The 12,640-nt window shown below is 40.0% G+C and overlaps 1 protein-coding gene across 1 annotated transcript; it reads right to left on the bottom strand.

Moving 5' to 3' along the window:
• Positions 1-2,995: 2,995 nt before the first annotated feature.
• Positions 2,996-5,749, bottom strand: LOC124158113. The gene is made up of 4 exons (XM_046533294.1): positions 4,805-5,749; positions 3,905-4,717; positions 3,153-3,253; positions 2,996-3,064 (listed from the first exon to the last, which is right to left on the bottom strand). Exons 1-4 carry the CDS (start codon positions 5,193-5,195, stop codon positions 2,996-2,998), a joined length of 1,374 nt encoding a protein of 457 aa, XP_046389250.1. The 5' UTR covers positions 5,196-5,749.
• Positions 5,750-12,640: the final 6,891 nt, after the last annotated feature.

Raw genomic sequence — 12,640 nt, 5'->3', positions numbered from 1 at the left:
AAATGTCCGCAGGGAGGAAGTGGTTTTAACACGCTTAAGAATTGGTCACTGCTTATTAACCCATTCATACCTCTTCACCGAAGAGAGAATACAGCCCCAATGCTTAAATTGCGATTGTCCACTAACAGTGCGACATATCCTGACGGACTGTGCAAGATATCGTACTGCACGGGTGAATCACAACCTCGGAGTCAACCTAGCTGAGGTACTAGGAGACACTCCCGAAAACATTTCCCGACTGATAGCATTCCTACACTCAACTCGACTTTTCAATAAAATATAAATGATACCTCTTGTAAATTATTGACACGTTAATTTCAGAACGGGCCTAATCCCCTTTATCAATACCAGTCAGTGAGTGGTGCAAAATGGCCTTAGCCGCCGACGCACCCTATAAAATAAACACTACTACTACTAATAATTACATAGTCTTTGTACTGTTTGTAAATATCATACAGCATTACTTATAATAAATAACACTCAAAGTAATTCGCATTGAGCTTCTAAGCATGTAAGAATGTAGAAATATTGGAATAAACAAAACTCCATACTATCCATGCATTTGACCTTATACATGCATAATGTCCTCATTTGAGGACACATGACATTTGTCCCGTAAACATATTTATAGATATAAAATTTGTTTAACTTATTGCCGTAAATAATTAATTAAACATCAAAAATCAAATATTTATACTCACAGGCAAAATCCACTGGTTGTAGACCCATGAAATCGCAGCACGAAAATGAGCTTCCACGCTCCGATCACAGCGCCACTACCCCCACTCCTTTGCTGACTTCCAAGAGGGACAATATAGCACTAATATGAAGTTTCTTTGTCTCTGCTGGATCGGAACATCATGAAAAAGCTGCTAGAAGCTTAGGGAACCAACACACTTACATATGGTTACATTATAGCGACAGACATTTGGCGTCCTCATATGAGGACACCATGCATGAGAGGGTTAAGCGAATTATTATAAGCCATTAGAAACTCCGTACATTTTATCGGTGATACTAACGCCGAATAACAAAATTGGGCCTAGAAAAGCTCGGTTGGCTAGTTTTATATAAGTTTATTTGCCTAATAACAACATTAGTTATAATTACAAAATTCTAAATGCAATAATATTGTTATTATTTCAATTTTCCGAAATTATGTTAATAAACTGCAAGTCCACGCTACTCATTGAAGTTAGATTAGTGAATCGCTGACTGCTTAGCACAGTATGTATTTCACATTGGTGGAATCACGAATTGGACGAATTAACCTGAAATAAAGCATACAGTTTATTAAAGACGAAACAGAGATGCTAACATAGAGGCAGAAACGGCCAAAAATGGGTAATTTAAATAGATCGAAGAAGAAAACAAAGGAAATGCGATTGGCGCTATTTATTCTGGCAACGACTGTAGAACGGACGAAAGTACAAGGACAATTTAACCGCAAAGAAACTTTGCACTTAGGAAAGTAATGGCCTGACAATACGTAGAGAATGATGTAGATACCTGAGAACTTATGACAGGAAACTCGTGGGAATAGTGATTACTGACTGGATGCATTGGATGACGAGGGGACGTCCTCAGCTAGGTTTTCGGATGCATTAAATCTGGAACGTCCAGCCAGGTCTGGTCCAGCTTTTTTTGGAGAAAGCATCCAAGGAAAGTTGCTTGGCTTTGCAGCTATTTTCCTTGTAAATCTGCCTGTAACACCCAATTGCAGCATTTACTTCGCGATTTACTTTTGAACTGCGGATTTCATCTGAGTCACCATCTTCGAAAATTTGAAGTGCTTCTTCTATAAGGCAGAATGCCCTTGCTATTTCCTTGTTTTTTAAAGTTCGAACAGCTGCCTCTGGCTCTTCAGACATTTCGTCGCTGCGAGACCCTCCATGAGTTTCTTCCTCCCGGTCGTGAATTAACTCTTCATCTCTTAACTCGTGTTGTGCATTTAGCGTAAAGACGTCACTAGCGGGAACTATCTATCCAACTTGCGGGGTAAATTGATACAATTAATTCTCTGTTTCATTTCAGCACGAGGTTTTTGAGACATCAAAATGCTCGCATTCGCTGAGCTAACTGGATACCGCGGATGCCTTTTTTCTTCTACGAAATGGAAACTTAGTATAATTTCACGTAATCCTGTGATACCGATGCGGTGGAGGCCGACAGTATAACCCATTACGATGTTTAGATATTTATGTCGTGACCTGGGCTCAACAAAAAAGAATAAAATGTGTAATATGAAGTTGTTTTTCATTTCGCAATGGATTTTTTCTCAGATTACAGGCATTTGAATAGCTTTTTCCGACGGCACTGGATGTCACACTCGCGCACTCGGCGATCAACTCAAATGATGATATGATTTTATGAGGGCCAATGTATTTATTACAATTCTTAAAGTAGATGACGTAGGATATTTCTTCCCGTTTTATCCTTACTTAGTTACTCAAAAAAGTAGGCTTTGGTGTATTATACGCATCTTAAGTTAAGCGGGAACTTAGGTCAACTTCAGTAAAAGTGATTTTTGAGGACCAATCGTGTTATAGCGAATATGGTGTTAACACTAGGAGGACGGCAATTTCGCTCAACCTTGGTGGCCGGAGGGGTCAAATTTGACCCCCTTATTTTTTTCTGACTCATCCATTTATTTCATGGGATTTATGCTATGCTATTCATTAGGGATTACATAATACTTGTAAATAACGACTTTATTCTCCAATCAGATGTATTATTATAACATTTTCTCTTTTTTAAACTATTCTTGTGAGAACCTATTTCTCATGAATGCCAGCAGGTCCTCATTTTAATTTTTTTTTCAGTTATTTGTCAAGACTATTAACCGCTTTTTAGACTACAAGTACAGAAAAACATATTTTATATTGGTTAACTGAGTATTATTTCAAATGACAATAAAAATCATACTTTTTTACAATTTTTTATTTTTATAAGCCATGATTACATTCAAGGGGAACCATACATCACGGAACTAAATTCAGCTGCTGTGCATCCTTAGAAGAGAATCAATTACTTTGACAGCCCACACATGTAACAACCTTTCGCTCTAAAAAAATACATTTGTTGCACACATGTTTCCTACAAGTTTTACAAATTAGGAATCCCTTAGCATCCTTTTTACATTTCAAACGCACTTGACATTTCTTGCGCTTCGCGCTTGCTTCACACAGATTATCATCGTCCTCGATCTGCGATGGCCCCTGACGTGCGAGGGTGTTAGCAGCTGTTAGCTCCTCTACGAGAGTAAGAAGGAACTTACGGCGAGAGATCTTACAATTGTTTACCTCTCTAAAGAGAATCCAAGCATTTATCCCAGCGAGATCCAGAATGTTGCTAAAAGTGTGAAGAGGCCAACGTCGAGCTGCAGGCTTTACTGAATAAAGCCTCGCCATTTGGTCTACTATATCTACGCCGTATTTGTTTTCATTATAAAATAAAACTGTCTCTAGTTTATGTTTAGAACCTAAATTAACGGTCACATTTGGGTGCATAGTACTTACTATAAGAACATTTTTATTTTTCTTGCCTTGATATACGGTGAGTGTGACATTATCCTTTTTCAGAACTCTAGTTTCGTGCAGCTGCATGCGACAGGTTTTGATTTCAGAAGGGATCTCCCTTCGAGATCTGTTGATAGTTCCAACTACACTAGTGTTCTTACTCCTCAGAGTCTCTGCGAGGTAAAGAGAAGTAAAGAAACTATCACAAGTTATATTCCTTCCTTTTCCTAAGTAGGGGGAAATCAACTGTAGCACCACGTGATCTCCGAGACGCATATCATTTGGCCTGGAATCATCTTTTCCTAGATAGGGAAAAGCATTTATGATATACTTTTTATCCTTATCCACAGCTAGCCAAAATTTTTGCCCGTACTTATCCGGCTTACTTGACATAAATTGCAAAAATGGACAACGGGCTTTTGTGGGGAAAAGTTGTTCATCTATTGTTACGTAGGCCCCTGGAATGTAGCATGCCTGACTATTTTCAATGAAATTGCTCCACACCTCGGATATAAGCGCAAATTTGTCTGTAGCCAGTCTACTTGGCCTTGTTGATTTTATGTCAAATCTAAGAAAACGCAAAATTTCTTGAAAACGGTCTCTAGACATTGCGGCTTTGCATAAGGGCAAACCCCACTTCACTGACCATAATGATTTTATGGGAAGAGATTTGGCCCCGAGGACTCCTCTCAAATAGAAAATTCCTAAAAAAGCATCTAGCTCCTCTAATGTCACAGACCAATTTTGATCTCCAAGCTTCATTCGAGCTTCTGTTTCGGTACAATTTTTTATTATCCTGAGAATTTTTTCGTCTATAATCAGCCTCCAGGCGCTCGAGCAAGTTTCATTTATAAAGCGCTTGGCATGCGCTGTGGGTCCTGCCCTATCCACGAACACATTTTGTCTCGCAAGCCTCCCAGGAAGACCTTCATTTGGGGGCACTACTCTCCACTCACTACCATCTGCGGCATATAGAATAGTACCTATGCCATTTTCTCCCTCCGATTCTTTACCTCTTGGGAGACACATTTGCGAATCCGTGGTATCTAAAGCTGTCGTCATGACATAACCTCCACGACTCCCACGACTTTTTAGATGTCCTCGTAGGCTCGTTGCTCTCCGAACAGCTCCGATCCCTCGGCGGCCCCTACTTCCTCGAACCGCACGGCCCCTGCTTCCTTCTAAAAGCTTCCTTTTCTCTGAAAAATAATTTCAAGGAAAGAAATAAATATCTACCAGTACTATTTTTAGTACATCACATTCTCATGTTATTTCAAATTACTTACCATGCTCAATAGTATTTTTCCTTAGATCTTGCTGAGGGGGTGCACTGCTGTCTTCCAACCTTGTATCGGGGACATCTGAATCCGATTCGGAAGATGGGATGGAATGGTTTGTCAGCAAAAAAGGTTCTTCGTCGCTACTCGAATCACTATCTTCCCCTAAACCACAATCAGAACCCGATTCATTTCCACTTATGTCCTGTAAGGCTGCGAGAAGCTCCTCGTGGGATAATCCTTTCCGAGCCATAGCTAAGAACACGGACAACGAGTGAAGTTCGCTGTCGACAAGTCCACCTTCCAACAGTGCTCGTCTTCGACTGGCTTTTGAAACAAACACTGAATGGTAGGTAGTAGAAATATGAGAACAAATGATGTGAGAAAATGTAATCACCATCACCACGCAGAGACAAAGTTTCAAATCGACGCTCACTAAGCATCAAAAAACTTCGCCAGTCAACACTCCGCCTGCCAAGTAAAAAACTATCAGATTTCAAAATCAACGACGCGGACTTGTGAATGAGTAAGCTTCAAATTGAAGGAATAGACACATTGAAAGTATGAACACACTCAACGAATATCAAGTTTCAATTCAAACACCACGGTGACTGATATTTCAAGTAAACATCAGAGAGGAAATGCAAAACAAGCATGTTGATGTGGCTAAGGAGTAAAATATGGACTTTTACGACTTAGAAGGTATAGAGAGATGAGATCGTGTTTCATTAGAGTATTTTCAAACAGTTCAAAAACACATTTATAGTATAATAGCTATGATGCAAAGAAATGGGAACGTTGAAAACTCTATCACAGGGAGGGGGTCAAATTTGACCCCTCCGGGCTCGAAGGTAAAAGTTAAATTTCCAAATTAACCGTTCAACCGTTTTTTATGAAATTCACCGTGTTCACGTCTTGTCATAAAAGATGAAAAGTCACAAAAATTCAATTCAATCAGAAAAAAATCGTCAGCAATTTAAAAACGCCGAGGGGTCAAATTTGACCCCTTCGGCCTTCTAGTGTTAAGCGAATTCGTGTTAAGCGGGGGATACCTGTATTTCCTATCGGGACAACTATTCCCTATAGGGACTGTAATTCCCTAATAAAACAGAATGAATAAAAACAATTGTTCCATTGAAATGAATTTAATGCTAAATTAAACATTTTTACATTATATAATATAAATTTGTTGACAGGCTTGCTACCGTTTAACAATACATAAGGTTAAAGAGGGCAAGATTTGGGGTAAAACTGTGCAAATTATGCAATTCCAGCTATGGTTAAACACATAACTTTAAAATGTATGTTGGAAAAGATAAAGTAAACAATATTCCTGTTAATACGAAGGTAGTATGGGATTTGATGGCCGCGTATAATCTTCTAAACAAAGGATACTAATTGTATGTTGATAACACTGAACAACAAATTTGAGGTGAAAGTGTGTAAATTGCATGATTTTGAGTTAGTTATGTTTCTTTCAGTATAAAATGATACAAAATCATCATTTTCATAAATACTTAGCTATAGTATTTCAAAAAAAGTAATCTACATTTTTGTATAAATAACTCACTAACTAAATATGCATTCATGTTCCAAGATTCAGCATAATAAATTTTAAGTGAATAATTACTTTAATTCTTTTATGTGTTAAGCATTGATGAGTTTCAGTGCCATTCTGGAAGTACAAAAGTAAAATATTCAGAAAAAATGAAGATAATATTACATGAATGAAAATACTTTGTAAGTCTACTTTGTACCAAAAATGTGTGAAGCACAAAATGAAATATATAAATTAACTGGTCACAAATGTATATAAAGGATTACAAATGTTAAATGTCCATATGTACAGTATATACAATTACATATTTTGTTCAGAGATAAATTCAGAAGATGAGCATTTTCGCTTGGCTTGACGTTTATACACATACTCGGGAACATCCCTTATGACAGTCCACCAGTAATCTGCTAAAATAGTAGGGCTCCACTTTCCGGCATACCTCTTCTCAAATGTGGCAATATCTTGATGAAATCGCTCCCCATGTTCATCACTTACTGCACCACAATCTTTGGGGAAGAAATCAAGATGGCTATGTAAGAAATGCATTTTCAATGACATGTTGCAACCAAGTTTTTCATAAGATGACAACATGTTATCTACAATTTCCTTATAATTTATTGCTCGGGTGTTCCCCAAAAACTGTAAACACACTGTCTTAAAACATTCCCATGCATGCTTCTCATCACCTTGTATGATTCCATCAAATGTATGGTCTCTGAAAAGCTCTCGAATCTGTGGGCCTACAAAGATGCCCTCCTTTACTTTGGCATCACTTAAGTAAGAGAATTTTTGCCTCAAATACTTAAATGCGTCACCATCTTTGTTCATTCCCTTAACAAAGTTTTTCATGAGACCCAACTTGATGTGCAAGGGCGGGAGCAGAATCTTTTTAGGGTCTACAAGAGGTTCACTCTTAATGTTCTTTATGCCAGGTTGAAGAGATTTTCTGGTGGGCCATTCGTGTTTACTGTAATGACATGCATGAGCTCTGCTATCCCATTCACAGAAAAAGCAGCAATATTTAGTATATCCTAACTGCATTCCTAATAGTAGTGCTACCACTTTCAAGTCACCACAGATTAGCCACTGAGAGTCATTATACTTGATGGCTTCCAGTAAAATTTTCATATTTTGGTATTACTCTTACATATGCACACTATGCCCAACTGGAATAGAAGGAAGTTTATTACCAATATGTAAAAGCACTGCTTTTAGGCTTAACTTTGACGAATCAATAAAGAGTCTCCACTCATCAGGGTTGTAATTAATTCTGAGAGCCTTCATGAGACCAGTTATGTCTACACATGCCACAAGACTATCTTGCATGTTAAAAAAAGGAGTGAATTGTTGCTCTCTTCTGCAGTAAAATGAAACATTTACATTGCTTTCCAGAAAATTGCGCTGCTGCAGTCTTGATGCTAAAATCTCAGCCTTAGCTTTAGAGAGCTCCAAGTCTCCAATGAGATCGCTTAACTCATTTTGAGACAATTTTTGTGGCTCATCAGTTGATGATATATTTGGAATGAACTCTGGATCTTGTGATGTACATGGTTCAGGACAATCAGAATCCCCCTCAGAAGTAATGTCGTACTCTGTCGGTGGATCAGGTATTGGCAATCCTTCCCCATGTAGAACTGGACGTATGGCAGATGGAATGTTAGGATAGATCACTGTGTGCTTCTTCTTCTTAGACATTCCCTTTTTGATTGGAGGAACCATACAAAAGTAGCAGTCACTGACATGGTTATTTGGCTCACGCCAGATCATGGGCACTGCAAAGGGCATTGAACGTCCTTTCCCATGCATCCAGTTCCTGAGGTTGGTTGCACAAGTGTTGCATATCACATGTGGAGCCCAGGGTTTATCCTGATCACCTATTTTGCACCCAAAATAACAACTGTAAGCTTTTTTAATCAATGGAGTTATTTGCTGTTTTTGTGAAGCAAATGTCACTTCTCCACACGCATAGCAAAATGTGTCACTACTGTTAACACAAACTCGAGGCATTTTTGTTCACTTCAATAGCAGTCAACTTGAACAGCTGGTAGTTAATCTGGAAACAAATGTGCAAAAATTATTACATGCATTAATAAAGTGACTGAAGGAGGGAGACAAAAATATCACTAAAATATCACTAAATATCACTAAAATTGGTATCAAAATATTTATATCCAAAATATTACACACAAGTAAGACCAGAAATAATAATATAATCCATTGTTACTAGTTACAATGACTTTGAGAAACCGTTGTAATATATGATTTTAAAGTTAACATAAAAATACGTGTATAATTATCTCACCATAATAACACAGTGTAAAATGAAAACTAGAGCTAATTTCGAATTTTCTTTGTGATATTCGCGGTCAGCACATTAGAACGGATAGGAATTGGCTGCTTTCATTCGATTTACATTTTCATTGTTGAACAGTGTAATTGGTATAATTCACCAGATTTGTTTCACAAGTTACACACTTGGAAGTAATGTACATGGTACTTTGTGAACTAAATGCAAAACTATGCCTAAAGATATAGACAAATTAAGACTCCAAAAAGGTGAAGCCATATCATATTGCAGTAATAATATCACTGCGAATGGAAGGACAAGAAGGATGTTACAATAATGAACACCAGGCATTCCTTGGAGTTTACATATACCAAAAAAGTAAAGGAAAAAGGACAGCAAAACGTGTAGTGTGCTTGGAGAAAAAGATAAGAGAATTCACATGGTTGTATGATGTGTGCAAAGTGCCTGTATAGTAGTGCCACATATATGTTTGGAACATTTCAAGCCCTAAAGAATTATCTCAAATTATGTAAAGTATTTAATTTAATTTTGAATGCTTTTATTTTTGCACACAGTAAACCATAGTTGGTAGTATATACTTGAAGCAAATGAAAGAGCAAGTTAATCTTACCAAAATATCAAAATTTGGACCGAATTGGTTAACAAATCTACTTTAAAAGTCTCATACAAACCAACATTACAATTGTGTTCCAATTCTTTCAAAGTTCGTGGTGTTTGGGGTCGATCAGGGGATTGATGTGAATGGTATGCGAGTATTACATAGGCTGACAGAGAATGAACAATCAATATCTTAGCTGGTAGCCTTTGCATCCATCATCAGTCTGGATAGACATGTGAAGTATTATTTGCTACTTTTCAGTAGCCTTCTTCCTTTGGTATTTAACCATGTCACAACTTTTGGTGGCAAATGCCTTTGTGATAACTTGCTTTAGTCTAGTTGGTATCTCCCATTTCAGGTTGTCATCCTGACTCCAGGCTCTCTCCATTGTCCCTGCAAATAAATATAGAATATTAGTAATAAAAACAAGGTTATATCATTTGCTATGCACATATCATGCAGGAAATCTACCTATTCATTACTTTTATACATGGCATCATGCATGCATATTTATGCACGTCCACACTAACGCATTCATATTTATGTGTATGCATCAACGTGGCAAACAAAATGCTAGGCTCAACTTCCTAACAAGTATCTATTCTGTGCTCAACAAACAGGTTATTTATTTATAAATATTTATAAATACCCATTAACTGCGTAAGGAACACCGGGGTAAGTGGAACCCCTAACATAAATAGTTGACATTTCAATAGCATTGAATTGACATTCAATTTTAGTAACATTCTATAGCAATTGATAACAATATAACTCTTTAAGACTTTCATTGCAATTTAGGCATTTGTGAAAAATGTTCTCAAGTACAAATCAATACCTAAATGATAATGATCGGAGAGATTTAAATTGCGATGGCTATGTCTTGAACAGCGTATTAATTACTATAATTCTTCTACATATTATCTTCATCTGCTGCTGGCCACACGATCCAGTGCCCCCGACAACGATCCGACTAACCCCCGCGTGCAGGCGTCCCCGTATATACGGCACGGCCGCCATGATGGCCGCCGCCCGCATATATGGTTTATTGCACTGCCCGCGAGGGCGCGTCGGCCAAGTTGTCGGCGGTTGGGACGTATGACCAGGTCACGGTATGTGACTGATCTTCTTTAATGAAAATGTCCAAATACAATTTAACAAGCTCAGGGTACAGAGTAAATACAAATCCTTTGCCTTTTTGAAGGCTATACAGTGCACAGGTATTATCAATACAAACATTTATACATACATTAGTCATTTGAAAAGCACCTAAAAGATCCATTGTTTTACTTAGCCCTATTAGGACTGCGTAAGTTTCCGCCCCATTAATGGTGGTAATTGTGTTAGGAATGGGAAAGGATTGTGATAGTGTCCACACGGGAATTACTACCCCCCCCCCCTGTGTTGGCGTGGCGTCTGTGTACACTTGCAACTCTTCTTTTGCACGTGGTAGGGAAACTTTGCGTTGAAATATCTCACTTTCACTAAGGATGAGCCACCACTTGTTATTACGTTGGAACACATGGGCCACTAGGAATGTGGGTAGTCGTAGGATCCAACAGACCCAACTAAGATATCCCGCTACTTTTGGGATGTCCGTTTGACGCACAGAGGGGAACAGTGGGATAACTTGTAGCACACGCTTAATGGATGCTTTGGTAAGCTGTACCGATGAGTCTTTTGTATCAATTAACACACCTAAATACTTGAGCCGTTGTACATTTATTAACACTGATTTATCAACGTTCACTTGTATGCCAAATTCAACACTTCCAATAATCAACAATTTCATAGCCACAAAACCTTTTCTTAGAGAATATGAGCCAGTCATCTAGATAGGTAACAACTTTAACTTTAAAACGCTCTTCAATAAAGAGGGCCACGTCCTCGGCCCAGCGTTGCAAGATGGCCGGTGATGGTGAATGCCCCATGGGCAGCCTAGTGAAGGCATATTTCTTTGTGTCATACACTATACCGTAAAACCGCCAGTGGCTACAGTGAATCTGGAGCTGGTAGAAGGCAGCGGTGAGGTCAATTTTACATAGGTATGCATTATGTGGAATATTAGCGATTACCTTGCCAGGACCATACAAAGAAAATTTAGGAATAACATAGAAATTTGTCCATGGCGACAAATCATAAATTAAACGGACCCCACCACTAGCTTTTGGTATAAGAAAACATCGAAAAGAACACTTTATGGGCCACTCTACAATAATACCAGCATTTAGCAATCCCTTAATCACTATGTCCATTTCGGGGGATTTAGAAGTTTTGAATGAAAAGTATGGGGCGCCTTTTGGCTTTGGCATGGAGGCGCCAACACGTGAGATAGTGGTGTTTACAGAATTGTGGTACTCACGTGGTGCAACGGGTGATACTTTTGGGATGCTTTTGGCTATTTCTTCCGGGGTGACCGGTGCTTCCGTTGCGGGGTCGAGCAGGATCTCTGCTGCCTGCGCCGCTGCGTCCTCTGTGGCGTCTTCGGCGGCGACGGTGACGGGCTCGACGGCGGGCTGTCCCACGGTGGGGAAGGCGTGCGGTCCGGGTCTGTACCGCGATGCGAGGCTCTCCTCTTCGCCGTCGAGATCACTGAGATCTCCCTGGTCCGCGTCACTCGGACCTCTTCCCGAGTCCTCTTCCTCCGAGGAGGATTCGGAATCGGTGTCAGGGAGATCGGTGGCAGATTCGGGCATTGCCGAGTCGCACCACCGGAGCAGCTGGGATTCACCGCTGCTGAGAGAGCCCTCTGGAAGGTGAATTTGGGCGCCATTAGGACCGCGTGACCCAACTCCCCGGCGAGGGGCCCGTCCTCGGCGGGGAGCTGCTCGAAAGGGCTGCGGAGGTGGAGGCGGCGGCGGTGCTGCTTGCTGCGATGGCTGGAAGTTCTGCGGAAGTCTTAGGATGTCGGGAGGTATGTTGGGCGCGGTCCGTAGAGCATCCGGCCAGCCGTACGTGGCGACCGTCAGCATGAGGCGCGCCCTATTATAGACAGCACGCTGTAGCACTTCAGGCAGGTTCTCATATTCGGTAGCCATGACCAGGATAAAATCTATCTCGTGGACGTCCCTGGGTCTAAGTCTAATTGAGTTCTTATTGTTTTTAAGTAACGTAAGTAATTGCAGTACCTCAGGGTTAGCTGGTGCTTCTAGGCCTGGATTTCCGTCTGCCGGCATCAGGGCTGCGAATGATTCCGGGCGCTGTGTGGCTGCTGGCTGGCGTAGCTCGGTGATCGCCTGGGTGAGCTGCGCCACTTGCTCCGTAAGTATTTTCAGCTGGTCGTCCGCCATGCTGGAGTCGGATTCTGACGATAGTTCTGCAAGCGCCTGTAATCTGCTGATCTCAGCTTCTTCGTCTTCGGTGAATAGTGGTTCAGTGGTTGGC

This window comes from Ischnura elegans, chromosome 4, assembly GCF_921293095.1.
Source record: "Ischnura elegans chromosome 4, ioIscEleg1.1, whole genome shotgun sequence".
NCBI lineage: Eukaryota > Metazoa > Arthropoda > Insecta > Odonata > Coenagrionidae > Ischnura > Ischnura elegans.
The sequence above is the reverse complement of the archived record's forward strand: the minus strand, read 5'-3'. Positions and strand labels throughout refer to the sequence as shown.

Bases quoted from the DNA above. Each gene is read 5' to 3' on its own strand.
- LOC124158113 (XM_046533294.1), bottom strand. From the start codon at position 5,195: ATGGTGATTACATTTTCTCACATCATTTGTTCTCATATTTCTACTACC. The intron at 4,718-4,804 runs GTAAGTAATTTG...ATTATTTTTCAG, and splicing joins GAAAAATACTATTGAGCATG to AGAAAAGGAAGCTTTTAGAA. The intron at 3,065-3,152 runs GTGCGTTTGAAA...GTATTTTTTTAG, and splicing joins CGAAGCGCAAGAAATGTCAA to AGCGAAAGGTTGTTACATGT.